We start from the raw sequence: 22,591 nt of genomic DNA on the forward strand, positions 1-22,591 counted from the left end.
CTGGGCTTCAAGTTAAAGTTTCTCAAAGTAGATTTGCGCATTGAATTAGACATTTTGCCGGTCTCCAAATGTCTTGTAGCCGCCGTTTCTAATAATCCTATAACGTATCGCCAATATTCTTTGACCTTAGAGCCTATAGCTATTCTAGCATTGTTATTTAATTTAGTGTGTTGGTCAAATATGATAGCTTTTATTCCTTGGGTCACAATGGTGGTAAGATCTGCTCCGTTCCTCGTGTGCCATCGATAGCTATCGAGGTGTTGTAAGATCTTATCGAATGTTCTATTAGAATCATATCTGTACAATGTATTAAAGTAATCGAATAATCCACTTTGTTGTTTATTGTGCTTGTTCGTTGTGTTTGTTTCTATTTCATCAGCTACTAATTGAAGCCATTGTCTTAGCGCTGTTACCGTTGTTGACTGTTTGCGTTGTACGGTGTTGAGACTGCTCGCTAGAAACCTCCCGAGACTATCATTCCTTTTCAATTTATGTTTGCGGTCCTCGTAGTTGTATTTTATAACTTCGTTATTAACAACAATAAAAAACTGTTGTAAATCTGTGTCGCTATATTTTTTTAGGATATTAATAAGTCGTTTGATGAACTCAGTAAATGTGTCAGAGCTGTTCACTCGTAAACTGTTATTTGTGCCACTGGCAGGTTTCACCTTGCCGATGAACATGAAGTCGACATCATTGATCATAGGCTGCGTGGAGTGTTCAAGCGGTGTGAAGTGAGTTACGTGCGTGTGAGCTGTACCAGCTGTACGGAGTGTACGGAGTGGTTGCGCTCGCTGCGGCGGCGCGAGCCTGGAGCAGGGTGCGAGCTCTCTGACGGTGTGTGCGTGTGCCTGCTCGCCGCCCACCACTGTACATCACAAATACCTGTTTTACTTATATTACGTTGCTACTTCCTAAGTATAATGAGTCAACTGACATTATAGTAATTAAAATAATTACTCATGGTTTATTATGTACCTACGCTTATATAAAAATAATAAAATACTTTGTTATATGACTCAGTATAATTAGAAGGTATCGATGATATATCGTTGTCAATAGTACCTATGTTATGTTATAAATTAATATTAAGGCTAAGTTACCCGAACTGAAAAATAATATGTAAATATAAATCCAAAAAATCGTCATAATTTTTATTAATGTTTATTTTTTGTGTAATATAAAAAATAATGCTTTGATGTTAACCCTCTACAAAAATATCCAATCTATGTAACATTTGATTGGTTCTCGTGTAAAGTACCAATAAACAAGTGAAATAAAAAAAAATAATCAAGACCTGCGAAAGTTATGACTGCGTTGATATAATATCGTATCGAGTTATCGAGTTCTAATCACGGCTAACGTTTCGCTTTTCCAGCTCCAAAGATAAACGATCTCTCAAACAAACTTCCACCTTCCACTTCAACCCCATAATAAGGATTATTCAAAACACTGAAACACGTATTTATTTATTTCAAATGAACGAGCCAAATATGAATTTTCACGCTTCTAGGAAATTTCTAGGAACTTCCGAAAATGACGAACTTCCGTACAAACTTTCATCCCCTATTTTGCCCCATTAGGGGTGGAATATAAAAAAAAATACTTTCTTAGTGGAAGGCCTACATGAAGGCACACTTTGTCCAATTTTCCTACTTCCGTAGTTTAAGCTCTGCTTGTTGGACTGTAGCGAGAGTGAATGATAATAAAAGGGATGAATTGAATGATTGTAGTCGTCATGTATTCAGCGTGTTATTATATCAATATTGAATGGTGAGAGCCTTATACAAATGACTCTTTAACACTCGTTCGTAGTCGGCATAGTGTTCGTGTCTGTCCGCAGTAGTGTCAGTATCAGCGGTCATACCGCTCCCGTCGTACCTTCTGCCGTTGTTGTCGTGACCACTTGTAGTACGTCTGTTCGCACCTGAAAATGCCTTAATTAGTTCGCTCAAAACATATAAGTAAATAGTACCTAATTTTAACCGGTCTACGTATGCAGACAACTTAGCTTTAAACGTATAAATAACTATGATGTTGTACAATGTACAGTGAGGCACGAGCCTGCGGCAGTGGACTCACTCGTCTCACTCACTTAGCTGGTGCTCGTTTAGTTTTAGTGTAAAGAGTGTACCGCGTTATGTATCGTTATTATGATCCAGTCTACCTATCACTTAGATAGATGTAAACCTCATATTCAGTAACCCCACACCGCTTATAACCGCGACCACTTGGTCCACGTAAACAGCGTCGTAACCGTTAACAAGTTATAAACTACTAGCTGACCCGCGCAACTTCGCTTGCGTCACATAAGAGAGAATGGGTCAGAATTTTCCATGTTTTTGTAACACTTTTTACTGTTACCTACTCTGCTCCTATTGGTCGTAGCGTGATGATATAAAATATGCTTTTTTTTCACGTTACATCTCTTAGTATAACGAAGTCGCGCTAAGGCATATCCGCCATTAAAACAGTTGCCATGGCAACGGAATTTTGTTAATTCAATGTCATTATAATATTGACTTTTCGCGACTTCGTTGAATTTTCTGAATTTTCCCGGGAAATGCGTCATTTTCCCGGGGTAAAAAGTAGCCTATGTCCTTTCTCGGGTATCAAAATATGTCCATACCAAATTTCATGCAAATTGGTTCAGTAGTTTAGACGTGATTGAGTAGCAGACAGACAGACAGACAGACAGACAGACAGACAGACAGACAGACAGACAGACAGACAGAGTTACTTTCGCATTTATAATATTAGTATGGATGTGCACCAAATGTAATGAAAATCCGCTGAGTAGTTGAGGTGTGATTAAGTAACTAACTGGGCAAACATCGAAACATTCCATCGCATTTATAATATTAGAAAACAGAAAGATGAAATAAGTAATTCGCAATGTGTCAATATACGTACTCGCATTATTCATACTTACTTCTACGTTTGCCAGCATTGATCATTTGATGGATGTGCGGGAAACGCGTGTGCAGCGCGCGGTTGGCTCGCGACATGAGCTTTATTCCGTGATCCGTCTTTGATATTTTGAAGAATGGCACTCGAAAAGAATCGAACACTTCCTGACACATTTCTATATTAGTTTTGCTGCCTGAACACACAATCATTGTTATTTATTAGGGTTACGCGCGATTTCTTCTTCCTGGCTCAAGAATATTTGATTTGATGATTGAGTAGGTAGTAGTTTCATGTACTTATTTTATCATTCAAAGTAAAGTGCGCGGTTAAGTTGAGCGAGTCGGGTGAGTAGACTGAGTAAGATCAATTGCACGAGTCGAAGGACTGACGCACTGTTGGTGGGGAATCCTTTGAATTCGGTGAGCGCGTTGAACAGTCGGTCGCCGTCTTGGTCGGTGACGAGGCTGTCCGCCAGGTCCAGCAGGTGGTTGACCTCGCCGCTCAGCAGCTCGTGCCGGCCGTGCACCAGCTGCCGGAGTATGCGCGCGTACGCTGTTGACAGTGTCAGACAGTGGTCACACCCGCGAGCTCAGCCACCACGTGCTGGCGACACCTGCCAACTGCCTCCGAGGGGATACAAGCGGCTCCTCGCCGCGGCTAGCGTGCAACGATCACCACTTACTGAATGTGTACATTACTGTACATGACACTGTATTACTGTACCTTCTTACTAGTACTACAGTTACCTGATTGTTAGGAAGTTCACTCGTTCGGAGCTCATCGGTAGAACGTATTTATTGTCAACGGAACTGTACCAACCGTCCAACATGCAACATTTTTATAGGTGGAAGTTCCTCTTATTCAGCTACCAGTACTGCCGTCGTAATGAAGAATGCAGTAATCGACATTTTTGCAAAATTGATATTTTTATCGAAATGACGTTTTAAGACACGTATCTTACTATTGAGTAAAAAAATAAATGAAAAAAATACTTAGAAATCAATGAAAAACTAGTTAATAATGCAGTATTTGCATGAATTTGTTCGCTACTTGTTAATATAAATGCAGTAATGAACATGAACTAGGATAAAATGCAGTAATAATACTCGAAATACTAATTTAAATAATAGCTAATTCCGGAAAAGTAACAGTGAAACCTATGGAAGTTACTGATTTTTACAAGTATATTGATCATTCATCGCAGCATAAATTGAAAAAGAGCACAAATCGGATATATTTGAAAGATATTGTTAGTGTCGAGGTGCGTAGGAATAATTTTAATTTATTTGTAAAGACCGAACATGATGGTGAACTCCGAGAAATAGGGTTCCTAAAAATGAAACACATAAAGTCTCATTCAATTCCCGATCCCATACAAAATTCAAGTCCTAGGGGTATCACTGAAGCTAGAAAATCTGCAATTATTTCAACGCTCACTAGAGTTATTCCAGAAAATAGACTACCATTTTGGCAAAACTTGCATACCAATGACAATTCAATTGATCTAGTTAATATTTTAGATGTAGATGATTGTGATGAGTAAAGACTGAACTTGCATTTAAATTAATACATTTTAAGACTTACAAAGTGCCATTATTAGCTCTAAGTTCTTTATTGTTTTAGTTTTTAGGTGGGAGCTGAGATCCCTATTTGTTTTTGTTTGTAATCGGGAGCAGCAGTCCCGTTTGAAGCATAACGTTGATTATATGAATGTTGATTGTTTTATAAGTTTATATGATTAAAAGCCTACTAGACCTTGTGAAGGTCTCTAAATAAAAGTATTCGAATTTTATTTTTTTTTATTTTTACACACTATCCTAAATTCAAGGGTCTAAAATATTTTGTACTGCATGTATATAATAGTATTTATTTTGACTTTACTATTCCTTTTACTAACACAAAATGCAATAAAAAGTATTTGCTAGACATGAATGCAGTAATAAGCACAAATACTGCATTTCACTTTGTGATAGACTATAATATCCATTAGTAACACAAGGTTGAAATGCAGTAGTCAACTTTATAAATAACCTAAACCAAAATTAAATATTTGAAATTAAAATATATAATGCATAGTAATAAAATATACGTATTAGTTACAAATTTAAATACATTTGATTTCCAGACGACTAGAGATAACAAGAAATCATTTAACCGCGTTTTTCTCGAAACCGCGAAATTGCAAGTACTGCATTTACGATTACGACGGCAGAGTAGTTAAGTTGAATTTTGTTAAAATAATAATAAAACACTAGATGTGGCTCGCATCGTCACAGTGCGAGTGTAATGTCCACGTAGCGCTGAGCACGTCATACAGAATAACTCATGTACGGGTCGGACAGGGTCTTCCTTGCACAGCGTTTGTTTAGTATTAGAAACAAAGAGCGTAACGTTACCCTTGATAGAATCCATCGTCATTACTGATAGTGATGTCACTATGTCAAACAGTATTTCCCACATAGGACTGCCCAGAAACCACAAGCCGTTTCTCGAGTTCACGCTAAAAAATAAGTCTGAGTATTTATTAAAGCTGTAGGTATGATATAATAAAATTATTTATTTGTTGTAAGGTTCGGGGGAAAGTAGCTTTCTTGTGATCAGTATCGATATAGCTTCTGATGTATTAAAAGGAAACTGTCGTGAAAAGTATGACGCGTGCACGCGTGTAGTAAAAAGAGATACTTCTCAAAGACGTCCTCCGTGACCACCACGACGGACTGCAGGTGGAGGGCTTCCTTGTCGATGACCAGCGCCAGCAGCTCGTCGATGCCGACGGTGAAGGGCCCGCCGTTCTGCAGCTTCATTTCTCGCTCCAGGTGCGCCAGGTATGCGGGCGTCGACTCCGTGATCGTGTAGCCGGCTGCACAACACCAAGTTCAGCCATGTACAGTACACCGCGCCGCTCACAGCCCGACTCACAGGGCGAAGAAAACGTGTCTGGATTAGGCTAGACTGTAGTTCACTCACTGTTTAAATTGAGCACGGCGCCGACGGGCCACTCGCTCACTGAGATGGTGACCAGCGAGCTCGTGCTCGCCGAGCGCGGCGTGGAGCTTGCCGCGGGACTCGTCGCGCCACCGGCTGACGACACATAATATAAACGTTACAATTACTCAATATTCAAACACAACATTCCCGATCTTTATCCACGATCAATTCATCGCTCTTTCAAATTGATGAGTTTACTTTATTACTGATGCAACGTATTTGTTCTGAGCTGCCTTCTGAGCGTGCTTCACTTGCGTCTCTTTTATTTATTAATTGTTTTTAACAATAAATGTTATGTAAGCTCTGATTATTTATTCAGTGTCTTGTCTTTTACTCACACACGCAGTTTCAAAATTGATTGAATTAGCGCGCTGATTAATATGGTCACCTTGGGCACAGAATAATAAGTACTAAAGTACAGAACACGCACTTCCCGTAACAATTTATAGAAATAACGACTCTTGCTGCTAAGCAATAAAGTCTAATTCAGCTCGTATACCTAAGCGCTCCGTACCTGACGACATATTCTCCTAAGTATTCCCGCTCTCTTTTAACGCGTAACTCTGTCTCTGTCTGGCGTAGAGTAACGCGTTACCTATGACGCTAGGGTTGTCGGCTCACCGCATCGTTGCTACCTGTTTTGGTTTGTTTACATTTTTACTATTTTATATTCTTCATATGTCCTAAACCTGTAAACCGATTTATATCATTCAAACGGATAAAATAGTTTTAGCCTTAGACCTTTCATTTGATACCAAAATCGTTGAAATATCTCCATAAACAAAAAGTCACATTTGCAAGTTGCTCTCGTAATGGAGAATGTTAACAAATTTAGATTTTTAGCATTCCTTATTCTTTGTTAAAAATAAAAAATACTAGTGAAAGAATTACTTCAATATCTCAATTAGTTTCCGATTTATAAGTAAAACAAGTTGTAACCGCACGACGCTTGCTCTCGGGGACGGTGTGACGTCACTCTACACTACGCTCAGTCTGGCTCACACAGTCCGCTTGCGGTCGCGCGCTCGGTGCGTTGAAATTATACCTAAATACTTTTAAAAATGTTCAATTCAAATACTAGGAAATCATATGTTGTGCCTAAATGTAATAAAATTTTATGTAGGTAAGTATATAAGTAATAATAATTAATTTTATCTTATAATGAAACCATTTCTCACCGAATTGATCGCGAATTTATTGATTTTACAGTGGCAGGAAAAATGTAAAATCAATAAGTACGCGATTATTTCGATTAAAAATTGTTTCTTTATAATATGCGTGATCGTGAATATCTAACTTAGCTGACTCGCGCAACTTCGCTTGCGTCACATAAGAGAGAATGGGTCAAAATTTTCCCCGTTTTTGTAACATTTTTTATTGGTACTCTGCTCCTATTGGTTGTAGCGTAATGATATATAGCCTATAGCCTTCCTCGATAAATGGACTATCTAACAGTGAAAGTTTTTTTTAATTGGACCAATAGTTTCTGAGATTAGCACGTTCAAACAAACAAACTCTTCAGCTTTCTAATATTCTAGTATAGATATTACAAATATGTATAATATACTAGAGGCCGCCCGCGATTTCGTCTCTATGGAAACCCTTCCCGTGTAAATCCCGATCCCTCGGGAACTCTGGGATAAAAAGTAGCCTATGTGTTATTCTGGGCCTTCAGCTACCTATATATCAAATATCAACATATCACATTTGCGTGAAAGAGTAACAAACATCCATACATACGTACATATATATATGTACGTATGTACATACATACCTATATACATACATTAAATATTGAATTAAATATTAAATATTGCTGGACAACTCACACACGGTCATTTGATTCCAAACTAAGCAGAGCTTGTACAATGGTAACCAAATGACTGATAAACATACTCATATACTTCTCAATATATAGATAAATTAACAACCAGAACAGATACTCGTGCTCATCACACAAAGATTTGTCCCGGATGGGATTCAAAACCTCCACACGCGGCGCTACGGTTATTGCGGCGAGGTGACCGCTTAAACCACTGCACGAAACGTACGGAGTAAATAGTACAAATAAATAAATAGTACATACATACATGCATACATTCTCACAAACTTTCGCATTTCTAATAATAAAAAGGATTTCGGAGGCAACAAAATCTCTATTTGTTGATAAATAATGCGCAACCATTATTTTCATCTATTTTAGGTAGATTATCCGATTGCCCTTTTTCAAATCCTTCATCCACTTTATTAATTGAATAATATTTACTATTACTACACTATAAATGTAATAAGCGGACGCAAACACAACAAAATACTGCGCAAGTTATTACACCAACAACAACGGCTGGCAACTTAATACTAAGCGGGACGCGGCCCGAGCGGCGCAAGTGTAGTATGACGTCACAACCACTCACGCGGCCGTTAGCGGGACTCGATATTTTTCGAAACTTTGAATGCTTATAAAATCAAAACTATTCGGTATTTTTGACTGAAACAAAAACTAGTTTATATGTATACACACAGGCTATACTGTGTCAAAATTTAAAGCGATTTGGCAAACCTAGTAACATTCTCCATTATAAAGTATCAAATTCCTTAATAATTCAGACATGAGTCCATATTATTGTTAGTATCGACAATAATATGGACTAACAGGTAGGTAATAACTAATTATAGTTAGTACCTACTATTATTTTGTGGTAGGTAGGTTATAGTTTTTAAATGAATTTGAACTTAGCTTTCCTCATCTGTAGGTAATGAAAAAAATGACAATCCCTCGTCCTTCTTTTTCGAAAAACATCCATCAAATCAAATGTGCAATGCTTTAAACCTGCCATTCTATTTTAAACGTTTTTATAATAATATTACTCATAAAACTTCTAATAAACGCACGCACGAGCTCTACGCGTGAGCGTCGACACTCGATTCTCGGAGTGGCGCCGACGCCACGCGAATTTGTAGGCACTTATCGCTGTAGGTACGGCCGAGTGACGGGGGCCTGCCTTGGGGCAATAACCGTAGCGTCACGTGTGGTGGGTTTAAATCTCAGCCGGGACAAATGTTTCTGAGGTGAGCAAGAGTATTTAAATTGGTTTATTAGTATCAGTAATATCACAGATTACTAAATAAGTAGTTACTACGTAATATCTCGTTTATTCGAAATTTCTTTACAATTAAAATGTTCGGTAACTACCTATCATGTGTCACGTACCTAATAGATTTTTGTTTCGTAGAAGATTCAAATTTAACTGCAACGAAGCGTGAAATAATAGTAAGAATTAACTGAAATTTTATGCGTAGTTTGGTTTTCGTTGAATTATTCCTATACCTATTCCAGAACCTAGTTGTTATTTATACAACGTGTCCCAAAACTCAACGTCAAAACGAAAACCTGAGCTAGGCCGAGTTGTGTTGGCTCTCAAAAAATAATTTAAAAAAATCTATCTCGTGTAATTTAAAAATGACAACCATTTTTGTAAAATTGCCACCCTCTGATGAGTTTAGTCTACTGTGGCAACAAATGACTTCTTTTCTAGTTTTTTTTTGATGTGGAGTATTCTTAAGCAACGCTCCCACAAAATTCAATTCATTAATTGCACACAACTTCATTAGAATATCAGAAAATATCCCTTTTATGGCAAATTATGCCGTGTAAATAATTTCATCACTCAACTTTGACAGTCTGTCCTGAAAAATAATTATACTACGCTTTGTCGGCATGTACCTTCAAAAGTTGGCGCATTTAATAGGCTTTCGAAAATGGTATAACATTTACTAAATTATTTCATAAACGATGAGAAAAGAAAACTAATCTTAAGATAGTCGGTATTTAACGTAATATTAGTTCGTCATAAAACTTTCTCAAAATTATTCTAATGTAGATTTCGGATACGGCGCGGGCGGTCAGTTTCATTGAAACCAGCCAACAGTGCAGGTTTTTGTTTATAGTGGCCAAGTATGTGCACAATACACAGGTACACTCTCATAGTCTGGTGGGACGGCTAAACCGTCACGACCAGAGGTCAGGCGCAGGACCGATGGCTTTACGTGCTCTCCGAGGCACGGAGGTCCCTTACCTCAACTTCCTAACTGCGGGCAATCTCTGAGATTTTTTTTAACAGAAAATCTCTAAAATTACTTTTTGGCTCGTCCCAGGATTCGAACCCGAAACCTCATGGGCGGCAGTCGCATAAAGCGACGAAGAAATTTAAGAGTGGGACGGATAGTCACGCTACATTCATGGTGTTAGTGACATTTATTGTATTTCGGATTGTTTAAATAAAGATCAATTATTATTAAAAATCTAATGATTATTTAAATGAACCTTTTCTTAATCGTCAATAATTAAACATTACTTCTCTTTAATTACACCTCACAGAACGCCTAGATGACATTAGAATAATTTTGAGAAAGTTTTATGACGAACTAATAATACGTTAAATATCGACTATCTTAAGATTTTTTTTATTTTCTCATCGTCTATGCAGTAATTTAGTAAGTGTTATACCATTTTCGAAAGCTCATTAAATGCGCCAACTTTTGAAGGTACATGCCGACAATACGTAGTACAATTATTTTTCAGGACAGACTGTCAAAGTTGAGTGATGAAATTATTTACACGGCATAATTCGCCATAAAAGGGATATTTTCTGATATTCTAATGAAGTTGTGTGCAAATAATGAATTGAATTTTGTAGGAGCGTTACTTAAGAATACTCCACATAAAAAAAGAACTAGAAAAGAAGTCATTTGTTGCCACAGTAGACTAAACTCATCAGAGGGTGGCAATTTTACAAAAATGGTTGTCATTTTTAAACTACACGAGATAGATTTTTTTAAATTATTTTTTGAGAGCCAACACTACTCGGCCTAGCTCAGGTTTTCGTTTTGACGTTGAGTTTTGGGACACGTTGTATATTGGTTTACTAGCTGACCCGCGCAACTTCGCTTGCGTCACATAAGAGAGAATGTGTCAGAATTTTCCGTTTTTATAACACTTTTTACTGTTACTCTGCTCCTATTGGTCGTAGCGTGATGATATAAAATATGTCTTCTTTTCACGAAAAATATATCAAAATTATTTATATCTCCTAATATAACGAAGTCGCGCTAAGGCTTATCCGTCATTAAAACCGTTGCCATGACAACGGAATTTTGTTAATTTAATGTCATTATAATATTGATTACTCGCGACTTATTTCGCCACCTGAATTTTCCCGGGAAATGCGTCATTTTCCCGGGGTAAAAAGTAGCCTATGTCCTTTCTCGGGTATCAAAATATTTCCACACCAAATTTCATGCAAATTGGTTCAGTAGTTTAGGCGTGATTGAGTAGCAGACAGACAGACAGACAGACAGACAGACAGAGTTACTTTCGCATTTATAATATTAAGTATGGAAGTATGGATTAGTTATTTGTTCAAACTCTGCTCAGTTTGAAATCAAATTACCACGTGTGAGTTATCCAATGATACAAACTTATTGTAAAACACTTGTGAAAGTAATCAGAGCTTACACAATGTTTATTATCATAGCAGTTTATCTAAACGGTAATTATTATTCTATCTAGAAATGGATGTAAGGTAAAATAAGAGCATGTGTGAATAAGGACGACTCACCTTCGGACGGCATCCTCTGTGGCCAGTAGCGCCAGTCGCGCGCCGCCGCCGTCGCCGCGCTGCGAGTAGCGTTCAGTGCGGGCGGCGCGCGCTCACCGACCACTGCAATAATATGATAATCAACACAGCGTAAGCAATATTTAAACTCCAGTAATATTGTGTCAGTGCAGTGAGAGTAGTGTGTACTAGTGAGCGAGGCGTCACCGCGCGCGCGCTGCAGCAGGCGGCGGCCGCGCTGCAGCTGCTGCTGGACGTCGCCGAGGAACGAGCGGACGTGCTCCAGCGCTCGCTGCCGCCGCTCGGACGACTCGCCCCCGCTCCCTGCCAACAATATACCCCATTATACGAGCTTCTATGTAACGCACATCATAAACAACAACGTTTACTTTGCTCTATGACTGTATCATTTAGCAGGTTTTGAATCTGATTAAGGTTAGTGCTATACCTTTGAATCGGTCCGATCATAAATAGAAGAATGCGGGCGTGTGATCCCGACCTATCCGAACCCTGCAGTCTCTAGCTACTCGAAGCACGGCTGCAGTGTCCCTTCCGCTCCTGTGCCATAAATCCGCATTTCTACTGCCGCTGCCGCCCTAATTTTCCAACATTGCTAGATTTGTTGATGCTGTTTTATTGATTAAACGTACCCTACGTTTCCAAAGAGAGGTGACGTCAGACAGGAGGCCAGTCATAATAATGTGTCGAATTGGTTTTACAAGTAATACGCGGTGGACCGACCCTACCTACTGTGGGGTAAGGTTACGACAATCATGATTAGATTTCGATTCATGAGACTATCATACAAACAATACTGAGTCAAGAAACAGCATCGCCCTCCAATGTGCGCAATTAAAGCGTTTCATTTATTTTTTGTTTGTATGCTTGAAATGTTTTGTTGCGACTGAGTTAAGATGTGCTTTGATGAGCTGTGGCATCAGCGGGCTTATCACGTATCTCAGTTCACAGTTAGTGTGTGTCAAATTGATGGTCACTATTCAGTACATTGCTGCTTTGACGTAACGTGTTAATCACTCTATTCTAAGAGAGAAAACAATGTACAGCATAGTGGCTTTCAATTAAATGTCAGTTGAGATACGTGATAGGTGACTTGTAAAATCTCAACAAAGGTTCAACAGTGACATTTGAAACGAACCGCCAAATATTGTCGCACACATCACACTCATAATACACACTAGTACTAGCATTATCTTTATTGTATTCTATATTATTATGTTAGTTCGCTACCACTCACACCGCTAACAAGAAAACATTTATAACGATAATATCATTCCGATTAATTGTAATGTGTGTCAATCGCTAATTTTCACATAGCACTGAATTTAGTGATACGCGAGCGTATCTTGAACATTGAAATAGGTACACTACTCGTTTTACACTGAAAATAAATACAAGTTAGGTACAATAATTGAATTTAAATTGTAAGTATGAAAACGGAACATAATAAAAATCACATCAATATGAACAAAGTAAATAAAAAGCACATAAAATGATCCACCGAGCTTCTCACAACATGGAGAGCAGTGCGGCGGTGCACGGTGGTGAGCTGTGCTGAGCTGCGGTGAGCTGCGGTGAGCTGCGGTGAGCTGCGGTGAGCTGCGGTGAGCTGCGGTGAGCACGTGAGCAGTGTGTGACGTGTGAGTGTGTACACTGGCGAGTGTACTGGTGGCTGGTGGCAACGCCGCGCCGCCGCCCGGCCCCAGCGCCAGCACGGGCGGCCCTCGCATGGACCACTTACACAGTTCGACCAATAGGAGCAGAGTACCAGTAAAAAATGTTACAAAAACTGAGAAAATTATGACCCATTTTCTCTTATGTGACGCAATCGACGTTGCGCGGGTCAGCTAGTGGGTCATAATTTTCCCCGTTTTTGTAACATTTTTCGTTGCTACTCCGCTCCTAATAGCCGTAGCGTGATGTTATATAGCCTATAGCCTTCCTTGAAATGGGCTATCTAACACTGAAATAATTTTTCAAATCGGACCAGTAGTTCCTGAGATTAGCGCGTTCAAACAAACAAACAAACTCTTCAACTTCATAATATTAGTATAGATATGCGTGTGTCGACTATTTATACTAATTGAACTTGCAGATAATATTGTGTAAATAATAAAAAAAACTAATAATTTGGACTATTGAACTCTTTTAATTAGAACAACTGAATACATAATTAAACGTCGTAGTTAGTTTTAAACACAAGTTTAGTAGTTTAGTCTTCGCTGTTGCCCATTTCACTGCACGAGCAGCTAGATATACTAGTGGTCACTGGTCTCACTAGCAAATATACGAGTAGGATGTTGTGTACTTTTCTTTTTCGTCTTTAGCTATTTTTGTTTACTATTTGTAAGTTTGGAACCGACGATTTGGCGTTTGCTATGAATTAGTCGCAAGGATGTTTATGACTAACATTCTAAATAAGTAAACAGCACGCGACACAGGAAGGTGGCATGTGAGCACACTTGGCACCGAGTCACGGAGTCACCGAGCACTGCGTGGAGTACTTGCACTACCCCTACAGTGCTACAGTGTGCGGCGTACGGCGGCCGTGTCATGGTTACAATAATCACCAGCGTGGAGTAATCGATACATGACATGCTTTTCATCTTCATCATGTTATGGAAAGGTATGTAGATGCGTAGTGAGGTAGTGACGACCATGTGTGCGACGTGTGCGACGTGTGCGATGCGTGTGACGCGTGTGTTGCGTGTGATGTGCAGTGCTGGCGGGCGGCTCGGTGCAGCTGGAGGCGGTGGAGTGCGGCATGGACCACGAGGCGGCGGTGCTCGAGGGCGACGTGCGCATCTCGCGCTACCCCTGGCTCGGCGTGCTCTACTACCAGTACTGTGAGCGCACACCACACTCAAACACTCATTTCACATAGATGGCAGAAGTTGAAGTATAGAAACGATAGTAAAAACATTGATTGACTTATTACGTTGACATAAACCAACATATTTAAATGAGTCAAGTAAGTTAATACGTTAGTCTATTTCAAGTGCGTTACCTAGAAATGTGAAATGTGCAAGTGCAGTATGCAAATGTCGTAGGACTAAAATAATATGATCCAACGACCAGTAGTGCAATTCTCTACCTCTCTCGACTACCGACAACCGGCTACCTATCGAATTATTTTGTACTAGCTGACCCGTGCGGCTCTGCTCGCGTGAATTTCGTACTGTTGCTTATTCGTTTGAGCACACGAATTGCGAAGCACTACCTACACACCTACACATAAAAATGCTAACAACTCTTTTGTCATCTAATGGTTATTTACGAAAGGGACCCGAAGAGCACACAATGTGACACAGGCTCAGGCAGGCCTGATTTCCTGTGGTTACCTTCTTTTCCGCTCTCGTCTGTATCCGTACCAATTTACAGTGTAAAATATAATACCTTATTATAGACTGACCATTGCTTACCCGTCTGGATTCAGAATATTATTATAGGTACAGACAGACCTATCTGTGCCGCAGCTCTTCACACGCGTAATAATGTAGGTATACTTGCGTTGATACGTCCGAAACCGCGTAACCCGTAATTATTTTTTATATATCATCCGTCGTTTATTTTTTAAAACTTACCACATAGTCTGTTTCATAGCTATCCAATTTATTTCCTTAATGCAACCAATTAATTTGGTTACGTGTTACGAACTACAACGTCATCTGTTAGTTGCGGCGAACAACGACAACAAACGAAATTACTCGGTTGCCATCTAGGATATCCCGACCGCACCGGAACCACGTAAACCAACATTTTTGTGTAATATATCATACAACATTTATGTTTGAAAATCTTATAAATGTATAGCCTGTTTTAAAGGTATTTTTTTTACTATAAAGCAATCAAAATAAATTAATTAGGAAAAACATGCTGTGTTGCTGACCATAACGCCATCTATTGGTTGGTGCTAACAACAGGTATCGATACGGCAGGCACCGCGTTAACCATATGCGAATGTTATGAAATGAATTGCAATGCCATCTATGGTCTCTTTAGGGAAACGCAGGTTCAAACGATTTCTACGTATTTTATTCAATTTTCTAAAAATCTATGAAATTTTATGCGATAAAAAGTATCCCAATACTTGCTCCACTACTTATTCTATGCATATAACAAATGTCAGTGCATTCTATCCGGTAGTTTTTACGTGATAGCGTAACATACAGACGGAGGACAGACAGACAGACAGACAGACAGAAAAGAAAATTATAAATTGCAGATTCGGTATCAGTATCCGTTACTAAACATCCCCCATTGGTTTTTTTTTAAATATATTCAATGCACAGAATTGACCTCTCTACAGATTTATTATAAGTATAGATGAAAATCTGATCAGTGCTTGTTCACGTTGGAACGCGCGGGCGCGGTGGCGGTCGCGAGCGCGGGGACGTGGCGATTTTGTGTTCACGATGGCCGCCAGGCGTTTGTTTCTAGCGACAAGCTCAAACTAGCTCAAACTTACTTGACGTCGCGAGTGAATCGCGCCCACCACCGCTAGTTCGACGTGAACACACACGAACATCTTCACGCGTTTGATATTGCCGCGAGCGCGCCGCGCACGACATCGCTAGCTTGCCCGCTACTTAGACCGCGAGTATGTTTTGTACGTGAACACTTCGGTATAACGCCATGATGAACACTTACATGACGACACTTACTGTGTATTATATATATGACAGGGGGCGAGAACGGCGACACGCGCTCAGTGACAACTGTCGTTCTCATACATAAAGAATTCGTATTAGCTGCAGCGGCGGACATCGGGCCGATGCCCAAGATCAACTTCAGGTGAGACGAGTTGGCACGAGGCGTGAGGCAGTACACTGTACACTGTACAGTAGGCACACGGCACAGTCTCACTGCGGAACATTGCAGAACGAAGTCGCGCGTGCTGCTGGGCGAGGACTGGTCGCGGCCGGGCCGGCGCGTGCGCAGCTACGTGCTGCACCCCGAGTACGACGACACCGTCAACACCGTCGCGCTCGTGCAGCTCAGAGACGTCGTCAAAGACGGTAACTATGTCGCAGTGATAACACCCACACACCGCTGTGTCACGTTCGCCGCCCAGCACGCGTCTTCTACAACATTGCATTCAGTCTGTTGACTGACATTCATTTATGTTTATCATTCACCTTCCAGTTAAGATTCCACCGTTGTGTCCGCCACCGAACCTACTAAAGAATCCCGAGTTTTATGTTATCAAAATAAAGGATGGTAAGTATATCACAATGTATTGAGCCGGTAATGTATTTAATTAACGTCACGTCGTGTGACCTTTATACGCTGTTTTAATGATGATCTGGTGGTGCCACCCCATGGTCGTCAGATCAAAGACGGTTGACGTGAAACTCTAGCAGCCAGTTTAACTTATAAGAGACTAGCTGATCCGCGCAACTTCGCTTGCGTCCAATAAGAGAGAATGGGTGAAAATTTTCCCCGTTTTTGTAACATTAATTACTGGTACTCTGCTCCTTTTGGTCGTAGCGTGATCAAAATATCTCCATACCAAATTTCATGCAAATTGGTTCAGTAGATTAAGCGTGATTGAGTAGCAGACAGACAGACAGACAGAGTTACTTTCGCATTTATAATATTAGTATGGATATGCACAACTGTCCTGGGAAAAGTTGATCAACATGACAAACCGTATATATCCCAGCAGCCCCTATATACTATTAGTGATATATATATTTACTACCCTCGGAAAAGTTGAAAAACATGACAAGCAACTTCTACAGACATTACAAAAATGAAGCGTGGAGCACCTGCCGAGGAACCCCTAAAAGATAATAATATAACAGGTGTTCTGCGAGCTCAGTGTCGGTTGAATGAAATTAATAACATACTCGTAATATGGGAGTATCTCCTCACGGTCGGTGGAGGCGGTAACAGTTGAGGCCTATTTTATAAAAACAATGGCAGTGATAGCCGAGTGGTATAAATTGACACCTCCCACGCAAGTGGTCGCAGGTTCGAACCCGAGGCAACACACCAATGACTTTTCGAAGTTATGTGTGTATTAGAAATAATTATCATATGCTCCAACGGTGAAGGAAAACATCGTGAGGAAACCTTGCATTCCTAAAATTTGTTTAATACATTAATTGAAGGCATGCAAAGTCCCCAACCCGCACTTGGCCAGCGTGGTGGACTCAAGGCCTAACCCCTCCCTCATTACGGGAGGAGACCCTTGCCCAGCAGTGGGACATTAATGGGTTAAATTTATTTTATTTTATGTTATTTCAGTGCTCAGTTTGCTTTTCGTTGTTTATGTGACACGGCAGGCTACTCGGTAACGCAGGAGAGCAGTCACCTAGACTTCAATTACTAAGATATATACGTAAACTCTATACTAATGTTAAAAAGAGGTAAAATTTGTAAGTTTATCAGTCTGTATGTAGGAGGTAATCTCTGGAACTACTGACCCGATTTTGAAAGTTCTTTCACTTAAGAAGCTGTAGTACGCCTGAGTGTTGTAGGCTATAAGGCATATTGGCCCGGGAATTATAATCCCTGTCAAGCAATGTGGAGAATTTTACCTCATAAAATATAATTATTTCCATGCACTGTCTGTACAATTGTATAAAGCTGAAAACAATGTATGACAATCTGATTGGTCTTAAATAATTCTACAAAAAAGTCAACAATACCATATTTCTATATATTTAATATTTTAGCAAACATAGGAGGCTAACACCTAAAAATTACTGTATGTCAATTGGTTGTATAGTTTTGCAAATAACATAAAATTACTGTAACGCGAGATAACACTGAAACATGTTTGTGAGGTTCTCTTTTTTCTTTCTTTTGTTGCTCAAATGACGTCATTTTTTATCAAATGTTTTAAGATTCTCCGTGAATGGATGACTCTCTTGATTTAACTTATACAAACACATTTTTACATAAGTATACATACCTACACAGACGCAACGCCGCCGGCCTGGTACAACTTCGTCAAATAGAAAGCGCCTAAAGAACCCAAAAGATCGTCTCCCATCGAACGCTAGTTGATGCAGCGCGTTATGTGACCTCAAGGTCGAGGGGCTGGACGAGTTCAATAGCCCACCTCGCTACGAGAGTGTTGAAGCGTGCGGACACGTTCACACACCCTCGTCCGCCCGACAACGAAACTAAACGCTGTCAACGTGACCTAGTCGACGCCATTATTGACACCTAACCTCACTCAAAGGACACACACGCACACACAGGCACGTCCAATTTAAAACACCCCTCTTTTTGCGTCGGGGCCGCGGGGGTTAAAAATGTATGGTTACACAATCCGGTGATTATCGCTGTGCACACTATAAAATGGAAGGACAATCACCGGATTGAGTGGAACTATGACAAAACTAATGGTATATACTACTTGGGCTATTGGGATGAGATGCTAATGGACTGGAAACCGGGGGATCTATGGGGACTATGTCGCCCTCCGATAACAATGTCAATAACACGTAAAAATGGCAGGCGGAGACTTGCCAACTCACAAACTGGGCCTCCCTAATAGCGATAAGGGGGCAACAGGGACGTGAGCGGCTGAAGGACGGAGAGGCCTCACTCGACGTTAAACTCCAATCACTTGCTCCCTGAGGGTCCGGCATCACTGGCCCACTAGCCATTTACGTTCTCCGAACTGAGTGGGAGCTCTGCTCTTGCGACTCCACTCTGGACGGCCAATGAAGGCAAGCCAGAGGCGGGGGACCGCTTCCTCGTCAGTTTCACTCCAACCAGCCAACTAAGGCAAGCCGGAGATGAGGAAGGGTGACTTCCCCCTGGAGCACTCAGGTACCGCGGGGTCGCTACTCCCCGTCACCTCGCTTCGAGGTGCCCTGCGGACTTATTATTATGTGAGTCTTTACCACATCTCGGGACTATGGAGTCCCGGATTTTTGGTATTATTATTATAAATGCAAAAGTTTGGGTGTATGTTGGTAATTAAATCACGCTAAAACTGTTAAAGGAGAATGGGCAAAATAGTATGGAGCCTGGGCGATCCGCGGCCAAACTTGATTTTTTGTTTTTATAATGTAGTTTAGTCCTATAATTACCGTGTAGAAGTTTTATTGCCGCGACGCACTTATATGACGAACAAAATACATTTTTGTTTTTGAGCACTTTTAATAGTATAAAAACATATTTTTGGCTTATATTCGGAGATTAAATAAAAAGTACTATTAATATTATTGCATACAAATGTAGACATTATTAATATTCGAACAATCATAACATGTAAATATAATCGTAACAAGTAAACATCTTGCTCTTCTATAATATATTCACTGAGACGACTTATCTGTCTTGAATGCTCAGCTTAAAAACGAGGCGTTCATAGCCAGTTGCGCTCACTGGTCAGTAAACGATCTGTTGGTTAAGCAACCGTTGGCGCGGTCATTCTATAGATGGGTGACCGCATTGTGGTATTTGAACTGAGCTTCTCCGTGCTTCCGAGGGCACTTAAAAAGTCGGTCCCGGTTGTTGTCAACTAAGATAATATTCGGGCGGCTTGAACAACTTTGAAACTAGGTGAACCATATGATAGATAGATACGAGTTACGATTATTGTTCATTTTGATGGCATTGCAATCGTTATAAGAAGATGTAACGTTATTACACAACATTAAATGCATTACAGACACGAAATAATTGTATTTGTTCTATGAAATTCCATTATATTTACATGTCAATATATTGTTTCCTGAAAGGATTGCAGCGAAACGTTCTTAGTAAAAGTTGTTCCTAGTTATCATTACTTTAATTTGACACTACTTTCATTAATGGCCGCCGACCGCCCAGGAGTGCCCATTCTCCTTTGGCACGCAGATTTAATATGCCCTGGAAATAATACAAAGAATATTATTTATCCCGGGTACGGGATCCCGTGGAATATTTTCGACTTCTACGCGGACAAAGTCGCGGGCAGAAGCTAATAATAAAAATAAAATATAGTTGAGATGAGATGAGAATTGAGCCTTCGTCTTTATTATCACAAACATTAAAATAATAATAATATCTTAAGGTTTTGTGTCGTATATTTTGCTTGCAGATTTATTTAATTTACAAAAAGAAGTGGTCAAAGTAACACACATACCAGGGAAGTGGTGCAGAGATTTTTACGTGTACGCCAACGTGAGTAATTTGCCATCAGATTGATGTTTCTCATAACTCATAACGGATACTTATCATATAATAACATGTACATTGTACATAATACATATATTATGTACGAGAGGTAGTACACCTCTACAGGTGTAAGCTCCACTTCACTTACGAACTGTACTTCAATCAATATTACTCTAATTCAATTATTCATTGAACTGAGCTTTAAGTCCTGACTCGTGACAGTAATGCCAAGAACCAAATTGTTCATTATTGCATTGCGATTTACTGAGTACGCTGCCCCTCCATACACGCTTCGTACAATCAGTGATTCAGACTTGCGTTGTAATGTAGTTGTACAGCAAGAGGATGCGGCCGCCGCATGCGGCGTGCGTGGTGGAGCTGCGCACACGAGACATGTGCGTGTGGGAGGCGGGCAGCGCGCTCGCCGTGCGCGACCTCTGGGGCCGCTGGCAGCTGGTGAGTCAAGTGCCCACCCATCACTACACCACACGTACGCAATACACTACGCGCTCGTAACAATACACATACTTGTGTGGCAGCTGGGGCTGGGCGTGCGCGGCCCGGGCTGCGGAGCTCCGGCGCGCTTCCTGGACATGATGACCTACTACCCCTGGATTGAGAGTAGCCTCGCCAAGTTCCAGAGGATCACCATATCCAGGATAAACAAACATAAATATGTGCTTCGCTGTGAGTGCCTAAGTACCTGCAACAATCGCTAGTTACTATCACTGCGTAGTGGCCCACATCATAACTATGATGGTTTTACTACCTACTTAATCCAAGTCTGTATCGATATTGCTCGATTTTACTATTAATATTGAATTTCAAAATTAAATACTTTTTATACATTCATTTTCAAAATTTGGATGAGTGAGGCTCCTGCCTCTCATATTAGTGTATCTTAGACTATACGTGTTAATATTTCAGCATCGGGAGGCATAAAGAACATGCAGAGGTTTGGCGACTGCGACCGAGCGGAGAGAAAAAACCTGCTGTACAGAGAGAACTTCCACCTGCGCACCTCCAACCATCAGTTCCAGTTGATCACCTACAATGTACGTAGGCTAACTTGTATCGACCTCGCCCTGCCCGCCTCACGTGACCTGCACGTTTATGAGTGCAAGCAATTGTTGACAGATGACAATATTTCAACAAGCGAGTTTCTCGTGCCTCACCATGGAGCTGACGAACGCCACGTCCGTCTCCGAGATGCGCATCGTGCACCGCTGCCTGCGCGTGGTGCGCGGCGAGCGTTGCTACAAGTACAAGTGTGAGTCACTACTCTCTCTCATTTCTGTATCTCTACTATGTTTTCAAATTAACTATTTTATGTATGTATATTGTACCTATGTGCTCGTATGTTTTATGACCGGCAGCGACGGCTTTCGACATAACGGTGTACATCATATTCTCGGACGCGTGCGGGTTCGACATGCAGGCGTTCGGCACCATTTTGAACATGAGACTGATCGATCCTCACCGACACATGCTGGACGAAGGTCTAGACTACGAGGACTTCACCATGCGCAACGTGGAGTACCGCGGCCCCTCGTACATGACGGACGTGGGCTACGAGCCGCTCGACCTCAACATGTGGGTGCCCGAGTACGACATCTGGACCTCCACTGAGTTCGACAACAGGACTACTCCCACGCCGCCGCCCATGTACTGTAAGTGATACTTGTCGACCTTCACTTCACGCAATTACGGTTTATCTCGACTGAACGTTGTACTAGGTGAAGTTGTATGTTGCAGTGCCGCAAGCGAAACGTACCAGAACCACGCTTTTGACCACCACGACCACTACACTATCGTGGGGAGAATACTTCTTCGGCAAAACAACTACAACTAAGAAGACCAAGAAGAAGCCGCGCTACAAGACCACTACTACACTTTCCACTACAACAACCAAGGGAGGGTGGGGGTAGAGGCAC

General features: G+C 40.7%; 2 protein-coding genes across 9 annotated transcripts; one reads left to right on the top strand and one right to left on the bottom strand.

The window, feature by feature from the left end:
* Window positions 1-815: 815 nt before the first annotated feature.
* LOC142980856 (uncharacterized) lies at window positions 816-12,911 on the bottom strand. Of its 3 annotated transcripts, XR_012959910.1 has the most exons (10): window positions 12,670-12,911; window positions 11,703-11,837; window positions 11,517-11,618; window positions 5,878-5,991; window positions 5,593-5,770; window positions 5,307-5,410; window positions 3,304-3,462; window positions 2,933-3,103; window positions 1,104-1,927; window positions 816-868 (listed from the first exon to the last, which is right to left on the bottom strand). XR_012959910.1 is itself a non-coding variant. In XM_076126414.1 (9 exons), exons 1-9 carry the CDS (start codon window positions 12,719-12,721, stop codon window positions 1,761-1,763), a joined length of 1,182 nt encoding a protein of 393 aa, XP_075982529.1. In that variant the 5' UTR covers window positions 12,722-12,911; the 3' UTR covers window positions 974-1,760. The 3 variants fall into 3 exon arrangements, 2 of the variants coding, with proteins under 2 accessions (XP_075982529.1, XP_075982530.1); XM_076126414.1 differs by lacking the exon at window positions 816-868 and having other exon boundaries at window positions 974-1,927; XM_076126415.1 differs by lacking the exon at window positions 816-868 and having other exon boundaries at window positions 974-1,927; window positions 12,769-12,890.
* Window positions 12,912-13,043: 132 nt separating this feature from the next.
* Window positions 13,044-22,588, top strand: LOC142980854 (uncharacterized). 6 transcript variants are annotated; one of them, XM_076126407.1, is made up of 13 exons: window positions 13,044-13,145; window positions 13,973-14,157; window positions 14,252-14,377; window positions 16,217-16,325; window positions 16,413-16,549; window positions 16,677-16,751; window positions 20,581-20,663; window positions 20,988-21,113; window positions 21,197-21,344; window positions 21,585-21,712; window positions 21,795-21,927; window positions 22,034-22,327; window positions 22,413-22,588. In XM_076126407.1, exons 2-13 carry the CDS (start codon window positions 14,127-14,129, stop codon window positions 22,583-22,585), a joined length of 1,563 nt encoding a protein of 520 aa, XP_075982522.1. In that variant the 5' UTR covers window positions 13,044-13,145; window positions 13,973-14,126; the 3' UTR covers window positions 22,586-22,588. The 6 variants fall into 6 exon arrangements, with proteins under 6 accessions (XP_075982522.1, XP_075982521.1, XP_075982520.1 ...); XM_076126406.1 differs by having other exon boundaries at window positions 13,054-13,145; window positions 13,961-14,157; XM_076126405.1 differs by having other exon boundaries at window positions 13,055-13,171; window positions 13,961-14,157.
* The last annotated feature ends 3 nt before the right edge of the window (window positions 22,589-22,591 follow it).

The sequence above is a fragment of the Anticarsia gemmatalis genome, chromosome 19 (genome assembly GCF_050436995.1).
Source record: "Anticarsia gemmatalis isolate Benzon Research Colony breed Stoneville strain chromosome 19, ilAntGemm2 primary, whole genome shotgun sequence".
Classification (NCBI taxonomy): Eukaryota; Metazoa; Arthropoda; class Insecta; order Lepidoptera; family Erebidae; genus Anticarsia; species Anticarsia gemmatalis.